The sequence below is a fragment of the Crocodylus porosus genome, unplaced genomic scaffold (assembly GCF_001723895.1).
Source record: "Crocodylus porosus isolate Cpor-Errol unplaced genomic scaffold, CroPor_comp1, whole genome shotgun sequence".
Classification (NCBI taxonomy): Eukaryota; Metazoa; Chordata; order Crocodylia; family Crocodylidae; genus Crocodylus; species Crocodylus porosus.
In genome coordinates, this window is record NW_017728918.1 from 79961152 (window position 1) to 79980223 (window position 19072).

At 40.8% G+C, this 19072-nt stretch overlaps 1 protein-coding gene across 1 annotated transcript in view; it reads right to left on the reverse strand.

Annotated features, from left to right (window-relative positions):
- The window catches only part of ASCC3 (activating signal cointegrator 1 complex subunit 3), a 555582-nt gene that overhangs the window by 296438 nt on the left and 240072 nt on the right, over positions 1 to 19072 (reverse strand). Inside the window, exon 13 of the mRNA XM_019537809.1 lies at positions 9261 to 9332. Within this exon, the coding sequence (XP_019393354.1) occupies positions 9261 to 9332 (72 nt within the window). The remainder of the gene's footprint in view (positions 1 to 9260; positions 9333 to 19072) is intronic.

Genomic DNA, 19072 nt, shown 5'->3' on the forward strand with positions numbered 1-19072 from the left:
TCCGGCGTGTCTACTTCGCCCCATAGCTTAGTGTCATCTGCAAACTTGGACAGAGTACATTTCACCCCCTCATCCAAGTCGCTGATGAAGACATTAAAGAGTATCGGTCCAAGCACCGAGCCCTGCGGTACCCCACTGCCCACACTCTTCCAGGTCGAAACCGACCCATCCACCACAACAACTAGTCTGACCCCCCCTGCCATGGGCAGGAAGGAGCACTGGGAGTGCCAAGGGTCATAAGATCCCAGCCACGTGCCTATCCTTTCTCCTCTTGAAGATTTCCAGGGAAGGTGAGAGCACCACCTCTCTGGGCAGCCTATTCCAGGCTCTGGCCACCCTTACCTAAACCTATCCTCCCTCAGCTGGTGGCCATTGTTTCTGGTGACTACAAATGATGGTGAACAGACTTTCCCTGAGTCCCTGCTGGTGGCCCCTGATAAAGTTGTAGGCAGCCACAAGATCCCCCCTCAGTCTCCTCTTGTGGAAACTGAAGAGGTTCAGGTCCCTCAGCCTTTTCTCACAGGGCTGGCCACGGAGGCCCTCAACCATACGAGTGGTCCTCCCCTGGACCCTCTCCAGGTTCTCCACGTCCTTCTTGAAGTGCGGTGCCCAGAACTGGACACAGTACTCCAGCTGCGGCCTGACCAGTGCCGCATACAGGGGGAGCAAGATCTCTGTGGACCTGTTAGTGATGCCCCTGTTGATGTATGACAGTGTGGTTGGCTCTGCCTATTGCTTCGTCGCATTGGTGACTCATATTCATCCTGGAGTCGATCCTGACTCCAAGATCCCTCTCTGCCTCTGTGCTGCCATCCACCACCACCCTCTGGGTGTGCCCCTGGAGCCGGTTTGCCACCCATGTGACCGTGCATTCGTCAATTCCGCAGTCCCTCAGCTTGCCCACCAGAATTGGATGGGACACTGTGTCAAAGGCCTTCTGGAAGTCCAAGAAGATGACATCGACTTCCTCTTTCACATCTAAGCTCTCTGTTACCTGGTCGTAGAAAGAGACCAGGTTAGTCAGGCAGGATCGGCCTTGCACAAAGCCATACTGGTTACCCCTCAACATCACTTCCTACCCTATGGGTAGGGCAGTCTGTCGACTGTGTCATCATGCCGCAGCAACCTGGCATGGTTAGAAAAGTGGAAGCGGAACCATATGGAGTAGAAGGACAGAATGCTGAGGATAAAAAGCCCCTGCAGACACTGAAGCCAAGGGGGAGCAGAGCCATCTCTGTAGCCTGGAGACCCAGAGGAGTTTCCAGTCAGCCAGTAGCCAGGGACTACTTAGGGAGAGACTTCCCATGGATCATGGCACCCAGGCCCTGGGAAGGAAACACCTGAGTCAGGTAGCTGCTGGAGCCTGGGGACCCAGGTAAGCTGAAGATGCTGCCACTTTTCAGGTTTTTTTCCTTGTTTTAAAAGTTAATTGATGCTGAGTTATGGGCAACTGACTCGAAGAAGGGGGCATGAACTTAAGGACCCTGAACTGATAATGGTTCAAGAGTTGAGAGAAGGGAATGAATTGATGCTTAGGGGGTTTTTTTGCCTATTAATTGATTAAGGAAAGAATGAATTGAAGGTGTAACTAACTGATGCTGACCCGGGTTTGGGGAGGTATGGACTTTATTTATTTAAACCAATCTAGAAATTAATCTCTTTGTTTTAAACTCAGACTAAAGTCCCATGGCTTGAGTAAGCATGATCTTGATAGCCTGTCACCTATAGTCGACCGAGATCCAGGCATTGTTGGAGCATGGGTGAGTGCCTTTGACATCTGAACCAGGTAGCCTGAGAACCAGCAGGCTGTCACTGTCACAATCTTGGCTGATGTGTGGACAGGGTGATAGGGAGAAGGAACCCCAAAGAGCCACCACAATGCAAGTGTACCTAGAAAAGTACCCCAACATCCTAGGACCTTCCTTTCTTTTCAAGATCAAGGCATGGCAGGAAAGTTGAGGGAGGTATCCCTTGTACAAACCACATAGCCCCCTACCCATACTTGTGACTGTTTCACAATAGCTTACTAACATTCCTCTTAAAACAAGCTGTGCCAGAGAATGGATTTACAGTTCTGTACCTCCCTGAGGTTGGCCTCTATTTTTTTCCATACTAACTAGGAAAGCATCCCAATTTAAAGCAGCAAGTTACAGGCCAATCACAACCTATAAAAAAGTTGCAAAAGTTCCAGGACTGTAAAACCTACCATGGATTATGAATTATTTTAATTAAAGCTTGTTTAATAAGAGTAGATTGGTATAACACCTCTGGACAACATGCTGCAACTTTTGACACCCCATCTTAAAAGCACCAATATATTCCAATATATACTCATCCAATTAAATCTACTGGGAACTTCCTGTATTTTTATATAGTCTAATATAAAGTGTGTTTGTGTGTCTGCATGTGTATATAATCACACATACACACACATCCCCAACCACACTTATATTATTTCTATGTCTCTTCCCTAACTTCTAATAAAAATGCTTTAGAAGAACTTCTTACTGCAATTTCACCATTTTTTCCTTGGCCTTTTCTTTCAAAAATGCTTTCTTATTTACTTCAAATATGGCCAAATTTTCCTTTGCCTACATATAAAAATTTTGAAGAAAAACAACCTTTTACATACATTTCAGATGTAACAAAAAACCAAAACAAAACAAGGATTTAAATGGAAAGCTGGTTATAATCTTATTTGCGGAGAACTATTTTTAATATCTGTTCAGATTCACACAAGCTTTCATATATCTATATACATCTATATCTATCTCAGTATGTCCAAGACCAAAGGTTTATATTTGGTGTAAAATATTTACATAAGATTAAAATTAAATAAAAAACCAAACAGGCAAAAAAAATGAAGAGGTAAATTAGCCCTAAGAAATGAACCGTGCAAGCATTCTGTGCACTATGACCTGTTCATGCTTTATAAAAAAGTTCTTTATATGAAAGAATAACATTCTTATACAAGCATTGGAAGCAGTGTATTAGGGCATAATTCAATCTAGATCAAGTTCCACTAGATCTCCTGAGGATGTCATACAGACTGAATGACGACATAACGGCTTGATATTCTTTAAACAAAAAAGGTTTCTTATCCAGTTTCATAAGAAAGGTCATACTCATCAAGTATTTTAAAGGAATGAAATATCTTCATCATCTAACCATCACCATAGAAAAGGGTTATGGGTTTGGAAAGCTGCCAGTGACTTTTTTATTTAAATACCAAAGTCCCCAAATGGGCTGCCCCTCCTTTTCAGCTTCCCCTCATGCATACAGAATCCCAAGCCTTTCACAAGGGTCTACACATAATGAAACAATCAGAAAGTAGAGAAGATTAAGGAAGACAATGCTTTGTTTAAAATAAAAACAATATCTTAGCGATGTGAACACATAAACATAAGTAAATATAAACAGCATTTGAGGACATGAAACAACAGGTCTGTCGCATCTGTTTGGTCCCATTTATTATGCATGGTAAAGTTATAAAACAGAAAATCTGCTCATGATGAAAATCATGATTACAGAGATAATACAGAAAAAATAAGGGAGCTGTAGGAAAGCAATCTGCTTGTCCATTTTCTGTTTTTAATGTATTAAGGTATCTGTGTCAGATAGCCTTGTGTGTCTTCAAATATTATGAAAGGTAGCTTCTGAAGTCTTTTTTTTTTCTTACAGTGGAGGATGGGAACAATAAAAACAGGGAATTAAAGTTTTGAAAGTTTAATTTCATAGTTTAAGCACCTGAAAGAATCTGCAAAGAGAGCTGACTCGTAACTTGTGGGATTTCTAAACAAAGGAGGTAATAAAATGTTAAAATACGAAAAACTTCTAGAAGGAAAGCAGAGACACACAGACAAATCACTTAGAAAAAGAAAGGTTTTTAAGTTATAAAGATAAAAAAGCAGAGCTTATATTGTGATAAAAAACAAAATATGCCTTATTTCACTTCAATATGAATATGTAATAAGACTATAATCATTATAGTTTACTTAACATATCCAGTTTTAAGACTATTTCAGAGCCTGTACACATGCATCAAGACTGCTCTGGTGTGCTGTAATTACAGCACAGTGGAGTCAAGTCTTCTGGAGCATGGTAATTACCACGCTCCAGCAGACTCCAGTGTTTGGTACATCAGTGTCCCTGCCCCAGAGCCACTCTAATTAAAGCACCCCTCCGCCCACTGCTCAGAACATGTGTATAAATGTCCTTTGTGCCTAGTCATAAAACAAATGTGAGCAAAAATCAAAGCCAACCCAGTGTGGTTGTTTATAATTAATTGTACTAGGACTGTCAGTTTTCTCTTTGTTAACACAACTTATTCCCTTATCTAAATTATTATTTTTTCCTTAGAAGATCAGTATTTTTATTAAAAGGAAGTAAGAAAATGCCAAAGTAATAAAAAGCAAATCAGGAAGCTATAACTAACAGGTAGGCATAGAATAAAAACAAGATGAGAACACAGTAAACTCAAAGTGTACATGGGGAATAAAGATTTGACAGTCAGTGCCGTAGTGCATATCAGAGTTTGCACAAAATCTTTATTATATTTAAATTATAATGACTTCAAGATTTCCACATGAGAAAGTCTTAAGAAGGGGGTTTCTGATTTCGAAATCTTGGTGTGGCAATCTACATATTTAGTAAATACTACAGGAAGAACAGGTTAACTTAAAAATTACATAAAAACCATTAAGCCATTTTCTAATCTCTCTTTTCTTAGTCATTGTAAGAACAAAAAAAAATCTCAGTAGGGTTATGCCATCCATTATTATCCCTTTCCACAAGTTACACAGGAGGAGGGGGTTTTCTAAGAGTCATGATATAACTGCACTTGCATTTGGTAATTCAAAGTGAAGCCTACAAATGAGATGTCTCATTAGTTTGAGCAGATGGATCAAAATTAAAGGCTGAATCACCAACTTTTAATTTCCCAGTAGCCAGGAAAAGCTTGAAGTCTTGCAGAGTATAACTGTTGAAAAATCAACATGAAAAGATTTTCTCCATCTGTCATAACACATGCCTGTGTAGGATACAACCACCTCCTACTGTCCTTCCTCTTAAAAATGAAAATGCATATAACATCCATTAAAACACATGAACATACAACTTCAGTTGAATATCACACTGCAATCCGTATTACAATAATGCAACAGGGTCAAACAAGCATGACTTCCAGAAGGGTAAATTATGCCTTTGAAACTGTTAAAATTATTTTAAAATGAGTTAACACAAGAGTGGATAAAAGGGCCATCTGAGAATAAAATGTATTAAGATTTTCCAAACATTTTTGATAAAGACCCTCACAAAAGACTTAATGAAGCTTGATAACTACAAGAGGTAAAAAGTTATTCCTATTTTGGGTTTTTTTTGTTTTTTTTTTAAAAGGACACATTTACCTTCAGTTCTGCTTTTCTCAAACTTTATTAGAGGATTTTCATTATTGTTTCTATTTTTCCTGTGAAAAAGCATGGAGCTTATTCGTCTTTTGTGGTAGTGCCAGAAAATGTTAACATGAGACATTCACATCCTTGCAGTTATACATAGCTACTACATTATCGGGAATCGGCCAGCCATTTACTGAGCTACGTACAGACCTCCCAAAGAAAAATTCAGAGAGTAGAACCCTCAGGTAGGTAAAGTAATTGTGAAAAAAAAATTTCTTCTAAGGAAATAGATTTACTGGCAATTATTTTTTCTTCTTTAATATATATCCCTTGCATAGAATTCTGAGTTTCAGGGAGTAAACAACATGAGGATTATCACACAAAGAAAAACTACAAAAAAGGTGACAAGGACTAATAGACATCAACCTGTTTCCTTAATATTAACCTAACATGGACAGAAGGAGAATATATTAGGATAGGAAGGGTCACCAAGTGATGGTTATTCTCAAAGTTACGAGAGTTTCTGAAGTATTCAGAAATCATTTCTAAAACAATCTTTGAACTGGGGAGAGATAGTCCACCACATAGACGTATATAGAATCTATAGATTTAATATTATGTTTGAAGGAGACAGGAACCACATTTATCATGGTTGTAGAGAAAGGGCCAAGTAACATCTGCAACACGTTTTATGGCACTCTACTACTACAGGAAAAAATGAAAGCAAAAAATGTAACAAGAATCTAAAGAGATTGTATAGAAATTCAAAGGACAACTTCTGCAGCAGTGCTAGTTAGGATAAAAAGAAAAAAAAGAAGTTGACATCTACTAGAACTGTTTAAAAACCCAGTATTTTCAAATGCAACAACACTGTAGTGCACAGTTATGTGCATTATGGGTAAGTTTGGGCTTCCTTCTGCATTGTTACAAAAAAGTCAGACTACATAGTAATTTTTATTGTTCTTAATTAAATACTATCTGCACCCCCTTCCCCCACTGATTGGCCAAGAGGCAAAAAAAACACCCCAAAAGTAAGAAAGAGAAGAAATGGTGCTGCTAACCGCAGGACACCACCATGCTTTCACGAGGCCACAGAAACACAAGGATTCATGGTTTTTCCATGTCAAACAGAAAACTAGGATCCATGCTAATGAGACAAATCCACTTTAAATAAGCATGTTAACAACAACAATAAAACCTAAGATAATATAACTTAAATGTACATTTTGTATGCGTGTTCAGCAAGATGGTCATCCCATTTATGTCTGGCGTTGAAACACCATGTAACATTGAATAAAATGAGCAATTTATTTTAGCTTTACAGTGGTACCAATATTTAAGCTTGCACTTTTATATAATCAACACATTACTACAAAAATTCTTCCGAAAATACATTTCGGAATAGAAAGTGTCAAATAATCACATTTATTCTGTAATCTAAAAATTAGTGAGCTAACTAGCCTATTTGTCTACATACACATACTAACATGCATACACCAAATTTTTTAAACATAAAATATGCCCAATGGACAGTGCCTTTAAAGTAACTATCAATTGCAACATCAGTCTCTTATTCTGGAAGCAACTACGATTTAAACAGAAAAGAAAAAATATTTCTACTTTGAGTGAAAATATACTATTTATTGAGCTGTTGGTTTGAAATATAATACTCAGAAATTGAGTTCAGCAGTAGTGTCAGTCTCTGAAATTGCCATATTAAGATAGCTATACTTCTTCACTTGACCCCCTTCAGCCATTAGATATGCCTCAAAATCAAATCAAATCAAATCTAATCTTCCATTCATTCATTTATACTGAATTTCAGACTATTTGTAAACCTATACAAGCAACAAAATGTCTCCCAAACTACAACACTTATTAATTTTATTTGAACTAATACTGAATAATATTGTAAACTTTTTGTAGTCAGTCCACTGCTTTTTAAAAAGCAATACGTTGAAACAAAATATCAGAATATTTGAAGTCTTACAGTTTTATATTTAACTGATATAAAGAGATTACTATCCTTAAGACGGTCTATAGCTAAAGCAAATACTATGCAGTCAAAAAAGGAGTAAGAGATGAATAATAAAATTTGCTCAACTGCTGTATGTTCAGTAGGACATCTCGGTTTTCCATCTATAATTTGGTAATGTGGGCAAAATCAAGCACTGAACCTTGCTAGTCTATCAATGTATCCATGAGTATTTCTGACTACATTTCATTCAGCAGTGGTACTCAACCATTTTGCCAGATGGACTGGATGCGCACTGCTCAAGCCGTCCACAGGCTGGATCCGGCTGATGGTCCCTGGTTGCGAAATTTTCCAATCCACCTAGCCTAGCCTATTGAATGGGCGGTATGCAGCACTATTCCATCATTACATGGAAGGTGGTGGACAGCTATGAGTCACTAGTGGAGGCAGAGAATGAATAAACTGGTTTCAGATGTATTTTCTCTTTTATCAAATCTCAACATTCACAACCTCAAATTCTAAAGAAATATTCATCTGACAAATGGACTATACTTTGTAAATTCCCTGAAGCTTGGGGAAATGTCACTTGATACTTAGGATGGGAACTGAAGTAAATTTAAGTTTTTCTTTTACTTTTTCACCTTTAGTGCAGGAACCATGCAGGGATTCAGTATGTACAATAATCTGTTGCCATAATAGCCAGGTGCTGTAAGAACTATGAACATTCTTCCTACAAAAGTCATAGACAGGAAAATCCAAGAAGGAAAATTCCATTTTTGGATATGACCTCTCACATAATCAGAGACATTTTTAATAATGAAATGTTGGGCTTTTGCAGTATACTTATTCAAACCCTAAGAGAATTATAACAGAGGTTGTATAGACACATTCAAATGATCTGAGAGAATTCTCCCAGTTTGTTATCCTGGTAGAAAAACCTACCGAAACAGGTGAATGCTGAGCCCCTCAGGGGCAGAGAGCTTACAAAGCTGATGCTGTGCAGCCAGGCAGTCCCTGTGCAAAAATCTCAACATGCTTCATAGGCTCCCTCATTTTGCCTGGTGACAGATGGCACCAGTAGACAGGGCAGCCTTGATTAGCTGAACCAGGCTGCTCAGGGTCAGGCAGTGTCTCTCTGAAGCACAATGTGGAGACTGTGAACAGAGCATATTCTATTTTCTGCTTGACTAGAGCAGTCAAGTCCAGCAACTTGAGCAAGTCCAGCAAGCCAAGATTTGTTCCTAACACACTTTCTCCCTGTGTGAAGGGGGAAAGGGAGGAGGGAAAGGAAAGAAAACACCCTGGGAGAAGGAAGCAAAGCACCCTGCAACGCTAGAGGAATGTACTATTTGTCACAGAAGAGCATGTGTGCAAACACTCGCTTGCCCAAGAGCAATCTTCCCAGGAGTGATTTAATACTAGTTGTTCTGCATTCTTTCCCCTCTCAAAGCAGACATTTGCTCTAACAGAAAAATCCTGAACATCCTAAGCATATGGCAGCAACTCTTTCAAGAAAAACTGAATGTCTCTATGTGGTCAGAGCCTACAATAATAATCACTAAAATCACCTGCCAATAGGATTTTGATGCTATATTAATATTTATATTTTATACATTAACTGATATTAATACAGACACATAATACATATTTACAGCCTAAAAAGAAGGAAAGAAAGTTATTAAACTTACATTGACTCTGAACATATTTTGATGCATTAAAAGACATCTGCCTATTGGCACTGCTGTAAAAAACCTTGGAAGAGAATGGGGTCCCTGAATTAACTTTCAAAATACGTGAGAAAATGTCACTTTACAATGCATACAAAATGAATCCTGCTAAATGTTTTCATTCGTTAAATAAGCTGTAAAGAAAAGCAAGTAAAACAAAAATACCTGGTGTCCAGCCATTATTTGTTTCAAAACATTTTCATAACATACTTCATCCATGTAATTCAGCTGCTGCACCTGGAACGTAAAAAGTGACATATCACAAACTAAAATTGAAAGTGTTTCTTTACATTAGTTAAAACGTACTATTACATCTGTCAAAAGACCCATCTAATATGTATTTGAGAAATAAAATATAACGTCTAAAAACATGACAGAATATCAAATAGCATCACTTGTTTGCGTACTTTTATCATAGATTCATGGAAAATTGTGGTTGGAAGGGACCTCAGGAGTTCACCTAGTCCAACCCATACTCAAGACAGGACTATCCCCAACTAGATCATCCAAGCCAAACATTGGTCTAGCCAGGTCTTAAAAAGCTACATGGATGGAGAGTCCACAACCTCTCTGGGTATCTGTTCCAGTGTTTTATTACCCTCCACAGGAGAAAATTGTTCCTGAATACCTAACCTAAATTTCCCTTGAGGCACCTTGAGACCATTGCTCCTTGTTCTGTTCTCTCCCACCACTGTGAATACTCTAACTCCATCTTGTTTGAAACTACCCTTCAAGTACCTGAAGGTTGCTATTAATTTCTCCCTCCATCTTTTTTTCTGCAGACTAAAAAAGCCCAACTCCCTCAACCTCTCTTCAGAAGTCATAAACTCTTCTGGGAGTGATTTAGTCCTGGCTGTTCCCAGGATATTTTTCTCCTGGACTGGCAGTTTTACTTTGGGGGGGGAAAGCATGAACATCTGTACACCCATAGTTTTTCCTGGAAGAGCAGTAACAATCTCAGGAGGAACTGAATGTCTGTATGAGGCAACAGGTAAAGCAAAGTAAATGCATCAGAATCATATATACATATATTACTATATTCACCACATTAAGAACTTTTAAATAATGTATTTTTACAGATATGGATATAGGAGGTAAAGAATAGCATTTCAGAAATAACAACCGAGACTGATTAGAAAAATAGGTTCACCGCTTTAAATTCAGCTGTTTCATACAAAGGAACTAGAAATTCCTTTGGTATATTTTTTAACATGGTCTTCACTAATCTTAAAACTGGTAGTGTTCTTGCTTTCTAAATCTGACTTTATCTCTGAAATACTCAAGTTTAATATTTGCCTTTTAGCTGTTATCAATCAAAATCTATTTTATTACAAATAATAGCCAAATTAATCAGTGATAAAATGGTAAAATTTAAACAGCTTCCGTTCATGTTTCCATAAAATTAATGGAATAGGTGACAAAGATTATGGACAATTTTGAATCCAAAATAGTAATAAAATATGGTTTCAGTTAAAACGAGGGAATTTTGAAAGTATTTTTTTAAAATTATTATTCTACATAGAAGAGTATTATAACCTTTAGGCACAATTAATGAATTTAATTATATCTACTGCAAACTTAAGATTTATTCAAGTTAGATAAGAACATGTAACTTTGTGTGTATCAAAAAGCATTGCTTATATTCAAGACCAAACAAAGTTTAAACAACATTAAGGTTGTGACAAACCATAATGAAAAAGGAATTCCAAGTCATAGCTAGATTGGCTCATTTAAGGGGAGACACATGATAGACAAATTACATCTCCAGCAATCACCAAGATATAAGCAGTGAAATGTACATTATAATGACTAACTCAGGGGTGTGCAAAATGGCAGATCCAGCCAGCAGCTGGACTCCTTTTCCCACTGGCCCCTGCCTGTGTTGCTGGAGATATTTTCCATGAAGATCCCAGTAGCAGTGGTGCTGTTACAGTGCGGGGCCAGGGTTTCCATAGAGACTGACCCCAGCAGCACTGGCAGAGCACACAGCTGGGTGGGGAGATAATCCAGGGCAGGGGTTGGGATCTTCCAGTGGTGACGGCATGGTCTGGAGTCAGGGCAGAGCCATGGATATGGAGCCAGGGCAGAGTCTTAGAGCAGCTCCCTGCCCAGCTGTGCACCCTTCCAGGGCTGCTGGGGCTAGTCTCCATGGAAACCCTGGCCCTGTGCTGTCACAGGCCTGCCACTGCTCTTGGGATTTCCCCGGAAACTGGCTGCGGGGACACGGGCAGCGGCTGCTGGGAAACTGAGTGTGCTGCAGGCCTGTGGGCCAGAGGCTGCCCACTCCTGGACTAACCACATAATTTTTAGAAAAAGGAAATTTAACATCTCAAATATTCAGAATTGCTGAAAGAATGGTGAAACAAAGCTTTAAAGGAGAAAATTCCTTTAAAAAAATTCCAAACTTCCAAAGTTGGGGTCTTAGATAAAATAGCCCAGTCAGGGGTGGATGGGGTAGGAATAGCACAGCTCCAGGGCTGCAGCAAACAACCTGGCTTTCCCAGCTCAAGGGCTGTGTTGCGGCTGCATACAGGTGTTCACAAGATCAGGTTAACTCCTTCATAGATCAGGTTAACCTGATCTCAATCTAGTTAGTTACCCACTCAGGTGAGCTAACATACATTGGGAACATTTAAAGTTAGTTCACCCCATTCGGGAGGCAATTTAAGCCCTCTACACTATTGTGCATTTAGATCAACCTAACATTAGGTCAATCTAAATGTAACACCTGTATGTACCTGATGTTGAGTTGAAAGTTAAAATATGAATGGATACTCAGCAACAGCATATAGTCAAATTCTAAAATCCAGATGAACTTTATTTATTTTTTTAATTTCCATCTTGTATCCCATGGCTGTTGCCCAAAATAGAAATGACAAATTACTTTATTAACTTTTCTTATAGTTTCATAAACATAAATGCCTGTCTTATAACACACGGAGTGCTAATGACTGTGGTAGCATAATTTCAGTGAAAAACTTGCCTTTGAAGCCAAGAGTAGATGCCTTGTCAATCAGTACCATTTAAATAAGTGTTTAAGAGGTTCCATTCTCAACACTGACAGCAGTCTCTGTTTAAGTTTTTAATTATTTGGCATAAGGGCCACAGTTTATTTTGTATTTTGAACAGCACTGAGTATGCTGTTACTGCTTACAGTCATTATTTGGAAGGTAAGGGAAGCACTTAACAACACACAAATATGTAGAAAAATGTAAATAAAACATATTTTTTACTTGACAATAACAACTTCAAGTCTGACAGCAAATTCAATAAATAGAACATATATAGACATATAGACATGATTGAATAGCAATACTGAGACTAGAAGCCAGTTTAATTGTGTTGAAAGGAGAAACCATTTTCCATCTTAAATCATTTTATTTTTCCAAGGCATACACCACATAACATTTAGAGAACAAACTGAAAATTGTAAAAAGGAATCATTGCCTTTACTTATTCTCCATGATACATCCACTCCAAAAACACACGCACAGTTGTATAAAGGAAAGCTTTACAGTTCTCTAGGCAGTCAAATCTTTAAAAATAACTTTAATAAATGAAATACATAAAATTCTTTTTATCGTTTTGGCAATCAACTTCTACTGAACCACTCTTAAACCTAACTGGATCATACCTGCAGAATGAAATGCCCTAAGTTAAAAAAATGTCTTACAGTTATATTCCACAATTTATCATTTCAAGATGTGCATCATTCAGAGATCAAAAAACAGCTGCATTTTACAGCTTAAGCCGCAAATAATCTAGGATACAGAATTGTTTTCCTAATATAAAAACCAATCATGGTACAGGCACCCCTCCAAGAAAAATCTTAGCTAGGACAAATTCACAACTTTTGGATAAAGAAGTTTATCCAAAACTTCTCCAGCAGCTTTCCAACTTTTTTTCAATCACTTTAGACATGTCTGAAGCTGTTCAGGCCTAAAATAAACATTCTTCTTATTTTGAACCAGGGCAGTCTAACTTTAGTATGGTTGGGAGCTTCACATTATGCCAATATGTGGCCCCTGGATCAGACACCACAGGAGCCATAGGTGATGGCAGCCCCACAGGATCTCTCCCCCCACCCCCGCCCTGCCTCTGTATGGGCAACACCAATGGCAAAGACTCCTCTTGGGGATCTGTACAACTATGGGAGAGCCAGCTGTAGGGGATCATGGGCGGTATGCTGGCCCCTCATGGCCTACCAATTGGACAGCCTTGTTTTAAACAATCGGTACCTCAACAAATACTGTTCCAACTTTATTCCTTCAATACCTTTCCTACATTCTCCTTATGCCCAATTCTTTTTCTTGGTATCAGTGTCCTTCAGGTAGCGATAAACTGCTGCTGCTGGCTCATGGTACTTATGCTTCTGTTTTCAATAGATTCTGTTTTCTTGTAATTCTGACACTGCAGTGTCATTGGGCTAGATTGTTTTTTACAATATATGCCTTAACCAGAGACACTGCCAGAATTGTTTTGAAGTAAACTATCATTTGGTTGACTATCATTTTTCTTAATAAATAAATAATATATTATTTTGTATGCGAATTAGTTCAGTTTAGTCAGATAAGTAGTTTTCAACCTACTACAGATTCCTAAAAGGAAAACTATCTTCATGCAACAGGTAATGTTCTTTTATATATGCTGCTGTGTTCAACCAAACCTCCTTAGAACCATCTATAACAGGAGATTTCTCTCATGTATACATTAAATGTGTCACCTAAACTGTGCAACGTGGGACAGATTAAAAGAGTTCCCATTTTATGTGTGACCAAGCTAGAAAACTACTCAGTATTTTCTGGTGCCACAATAAAGCTTGTTCTAACAAACAAGTAAAAAATAAAAAGCTATCTACAATTTTGGAATTTAAAATAAATTCTTAATTATTGAAAGGAATGTACAGTTTAGGTATGAGACAGGCACACTCTTGCTGTCCCCATAGAAATGTAAAATCTATCAGTTTAAAGAAAATAACGCAACGGTATATATAGGGGTACCGAGTTTAAATCTACAAAGTAAATTCCCCACCTCATATTGATCTGCTTTTAATCTCACAATTTTGGATAGACTGCCACTTGTTCACAAACTCAGAAACTAATTGGATTATGGTCTCAATCTCTCTCCTTTAACTACATGTTCTATTAGGATTTGGGATTTTGATGCCTAATATCTTAAACTCTTTTATTTCCATTTAAAGTCCTATCAATCAATTGGTGTCTAAAACCATCCCTGGAGCCTGGAGAGTGGAACAATTCTTGATTTTGCCCAATAGCTCTTTCACATTGAGTGGGAACCAAATTTTGATATAAATATTTGTGTGTTCTAGCTTCATGTAAACAGAAGACTACTATCTGCAGAAATAATTATTTTATACTTTCTACGACTAATTTTATTTTTTGCAGAGGCCAAACTGCATACCTACTGCTCTGATCAGTCATACAATGAGGAATGCTTTCTTGGGTTTACAGCTAGGAAATAAAAATGACACAGAGCTGGACTAGATGATGTCATGAGGTCCCTTCCAGCCCTACTTGCCTATGATGTTATGATCCTATCACATTAATCAACATCAAAACTGTGTTGTTGTACAGCGCGGATCAAAACCAGTTTGTTTTACGTAAACAAAGAGAAGAAAAAATCACAACTCTATCAACAGCTTTTAAGTATGTAACGCATATACTAATACTGAATCATATGTCTACCATGTTTTCCCCATAGAACGACTATCCCCTAATTGTATCACTCTATTGTTTGTTTTTATTTTTGTGAAACACAGACATTCCAGTCATTTCCCAATGTCAGTACCAATGGCATGGCTTTCTTCTTCTACTTTAAAGTTATAAAGCTCAGTCCAATTTGATTTATGGAAATTTTTCTTTTTTAATGACAGAGTAGAAATAAACTGAACATTCAAATAAAATGATAAGAAATCATTTAAAAAGCAACAATAATATGACTGAACATACTTGAAGCAATTAATGAAGGTTAAAGCATGCACATCATAATAAGTAACATATGGCAAATTCTCCTTGGGTGTACAGGCTTGAAATGACACTCTACAGTTGCAAGATACCTTTGTTTTCTATATGGCAGATGGAGTGGACTATTTAAAGACCCTAATACAAAAGTCACTGTTCACTTCAAACAAACAAACAAACAAACAACTGTGTTATCAAGGTAGCCCTAAAAATTACTTTTGATTGAAAATATAATTAAAAAAAAAAAGACTAGTATGATATGCTAAAAAGGCAGTCTGACAAATATTTTGGGGTACAAAATACTGTCCTTTTAACTGGAGTTGCCCAGCAAGGCCCGGGGGGGCAGGGATTGGGGACCCCCACACCTGTCCTTTAGGCGCCCGCCTTAGGGCCCTGGAGGTGCAGGTGAGGGAGCTCCAGGAGGAGGTTAGCAGGCTGAGGGGAATCAGGGAGGCGAAGGATGAAATTGACAGCTATTTCCTTTCCCTGCAGGGCCACACGCAAGGAAGAAGCATCTCGGGAGATGCCCTCCACTGCAGAGTGGAAGACGGTCACCTCCAGAACCAGGGCTGTTCGCAACACAACAGTACCACTTCCTCCAGTCCAGCTGCAGAACAGGTACAAGGCCCTGGCAACTCTGGAGGAGAAGCGGCAACTGGAGAGGAGGCAATGCCGCACTCTCCATGATCTGAGCAGGCTGAAGGAGCTAAGCAGTCCCAGAGGAGAAAGCGTTGAGTGACTGTCATAGGTGACTCCATCCTGAGAGATAAAGAGGGCCGCATCTGTCACCAGGACCACTCGACACGCAAGGTCTACTGCCTACCCAGAGCAAAGATTCAGGATGTGACAGGGATGATCCAGGCCATGATCCAGCCCACTGATTACTACCCTATGGTCCTAATCCATGTGGGTACTAATGATGCAGCCAGGAGAAGCCCTGATCACCTGATGGCAGACTACCATGCTCTGGGGGGCGTGCTGAAGAAGGAAGGTGCACTGGTGGTTTTCTCTTCTGTCTTACCAGTGGGTGGACGTGGAAGACGGCATGTGATGTGCATCGCAGAGACCAACTGGTGGCTTCGGCAATGGTGTCTTGAGGTGGGCTTTGGCTTCCTCGACCAACCCACACATCATGACAAGAGACATGCTTGGATGGGATGGGCTCCACCTTTCCCCTAATGGTAAGTGTGTGTTTTCTTCTAGGTTGGCAGATCTCCTCCAGCGGACTTTAAACTAGGCTCATTGGGGGAAGGGGAAGACGAGGGTGGAAGAAGCCTTGGGACTGCCAAACCAAGCAACACCCACAAGTACAGCCCAGCCTAGACCAACGAGCGGAACATATACACAGATAAGCAATAGGGGCCAGGGCAATGCTGAAACTAGGGGGCCAGTGCACACATCCTCAGGAGGACTCAAATGCCTCTACAAAAACGCTTGTAGTATAGAAAACCAGCAAGAGGAACTTACCCTTCTGCTAGCTGACACCAACCCGGACATAGTGGGGCTCACTGAAACATGGTGAGACCCAACACATGACTGGGCAGTGAATATCAAGGGCTCCAGGCTGTACAGGAGGGATAGGACAGGGAGGTAAGGTGGGGGCGTGGTGCTCTACATTAAGGAGGAATACACATCCTCATCAATTAGCAAAGAGTCAGAGGAGGGGCACTCTGAAGTGCTCTGGGTTAGACTACAAGGCAGTTGAGGGGAAAGAGATTTAATGGTGTGGGTCTACTACAGACCACCCAACCAAGGGGAAGAGCTAGACCAGGAATTCTTAAGTCAGCTCACAGAGGTAGTTAGGTCTAAGAACATGGTCATCATGGGTGACTTGAACTTTCCAGATATTTGCTGGGAAGAGCAGTCAGCCAGGTCTGACAGCTCACATAGGTTCCTAGCCAGAATGCAGTACCTCCGTCTAACCCAGGAAGTGCACAGCCCCACCAGGGGAGATGCCTTGTTGGACCTGGCGCTGGCCACCGGCAATGACCTGGTGAAGGGGCTGCAGGTGCTCGACCATCTGGGCGACAATGATTATAGCCTGTATTGTGGGCCAGTAGGGGGAGCTCCTGCGTTGAGCCGCCCACCTCCCTGCGCCCGACCACCTTCCAGGCTCTGAATGCCTCCCTAGGGGCACCTTACGTCTGGCCGACCCCCTTCCTGGAGCACACTCACTAGCCTGGGGGTAACGTAGCTGCCCCGAGAAGGGACTCACTCTTGGCCCTGTGTCCTCAGGGAAACACAGGCCTCAAGTCCTACGGGTACTCGACCCAGTACAGGCACTTGGGGGCACTTCCCCAAGTCAGGGGCCAAAAATGAAAGTTTCCCTTAGTCCACAGACCTAAGGGGTCTCTTAGGCATAATTTAGACCCACCCCTTAATAAGTCTCCCACACCAGTCACAAAGGAGAACTTCACTGATTACAGGGGTAGGGTGAAAATAGGGTACAAGATTGAGCAATATCCTAAAAATCCTAAAAAGCAAACAGTCTGGCTGAAGTACCCTTTTGATCATGCATCTCAGTTACTGCCAGCTAGATATCTAATCAGATCTCGAGTAGCTTACTCACAAGCATCTTCCAAAGGCAGGTGAAGTTTCCCTCTGAAGGCAGGCCATTTCTAGCTCATGAGTTTTGGGGGAGAGAGCCAGTTTCAGATGGTAAAGCTCCTCTGAGTCCCCCACATGGCAGCTGCCCCCTTCTCCTGGGCAGTCTTAACTTTTATAGCCCCTGTGACCTCATTGACCTGGTCCAGCGGAGGCCAGCTCTGGTTGGCTGTTGGCCAACCAATTTGAAATATATCACTAGTTGCTGGGCAGACTCCAGCCTACCAGGTAGAAACCCCTCACCCAGGTAGCTGATACCAGTCATGTAGGCAGAGGGAGCAGGTTTCCCCCCTCCCTCAGAAATGTAGCCAGCTCAGGTTACCTAAAGAGATAGGGTAAGAGTGTGCCTCCTCTGCTGGGCCCATTCTAATCAAATGGTCACAGCACAGAGATTTAATCACACTGTCACAGGGCAGAGGTTTTGGGGAGAAACCAAATTGGCTTTCTGCCACAGCCTGCTGGAATTCACCATCCAGTGCAAGGTAACAAAGGCCTACAGCAAGGCTGCAGCCCTCGATTTCAGGAGGGTGGACTTCAATGAGCTAAGGAGAATAGTTGGGGAAGCACTGAGGTCCTGGAGGGGAGGGGAGCCAGGTGTCCAAGAAGAGTGGTTGCTCCTTAAAGAGACGATCCTCCAAGCCCAAAGGGAAATAATCCCAACATGGATCAAAGGGGGCAGGAGGGCGCAAAAGCCCCCATGGCTCACTAAAAGCATCCGAGAATGTCTCCTACCTAAAAGGGAGGCGCACACCCAATGGAAGGGAGGGGCCATCACCAGGGAAGACTATACTGCAGTTGCTCAGGGATGCAGGGGGGCAGTCAGGAAGGCCAATGCGGAGATGGAACTGGGACTAGCTTCCTGGATCAAGGACAACAAGAAGTCCTTTTTTAAATACATTGGGGCAAAAAGAAGGTTCCCGGTAACATGGGGCCCCTGCAAGACACGCTAGGAAATTTGGTTGGCACACCAGATGACAAAGCTAACCTATTTAACAATTTCTTTTCCTCCATTTTCCTGAGCAGGGACCGGAACAGACACCCCCTTACACCCCAGGGGAGGGGCACCTAGGCCAAGGGTTAGTGAGGAACTAGTTAGGGAACTTCTGGAGGAACTGGATGTATTCAAATCAGCTGGTCCGCACAATCTCCACCCTAAAGTGCTGAGAGAATTAGCTGAGGTCATTGTGGGACCCCTGGCACAGCTTTATGAGTGGTGTGGTCCCAGAAGAGGGCCAACGTGGTTCCCATATTCAAAAAGGGGAGGAAGGAGGACCCGGGGAACTATAGGCCAGTTAGTCTTACCTCAATCCTGGGCAAGCTTTTTGACAGAATTATTCTGGCACATGTCCACGAGGGGCCAGCAGGGGAGATTATGCTTAGGGGCAACCAACA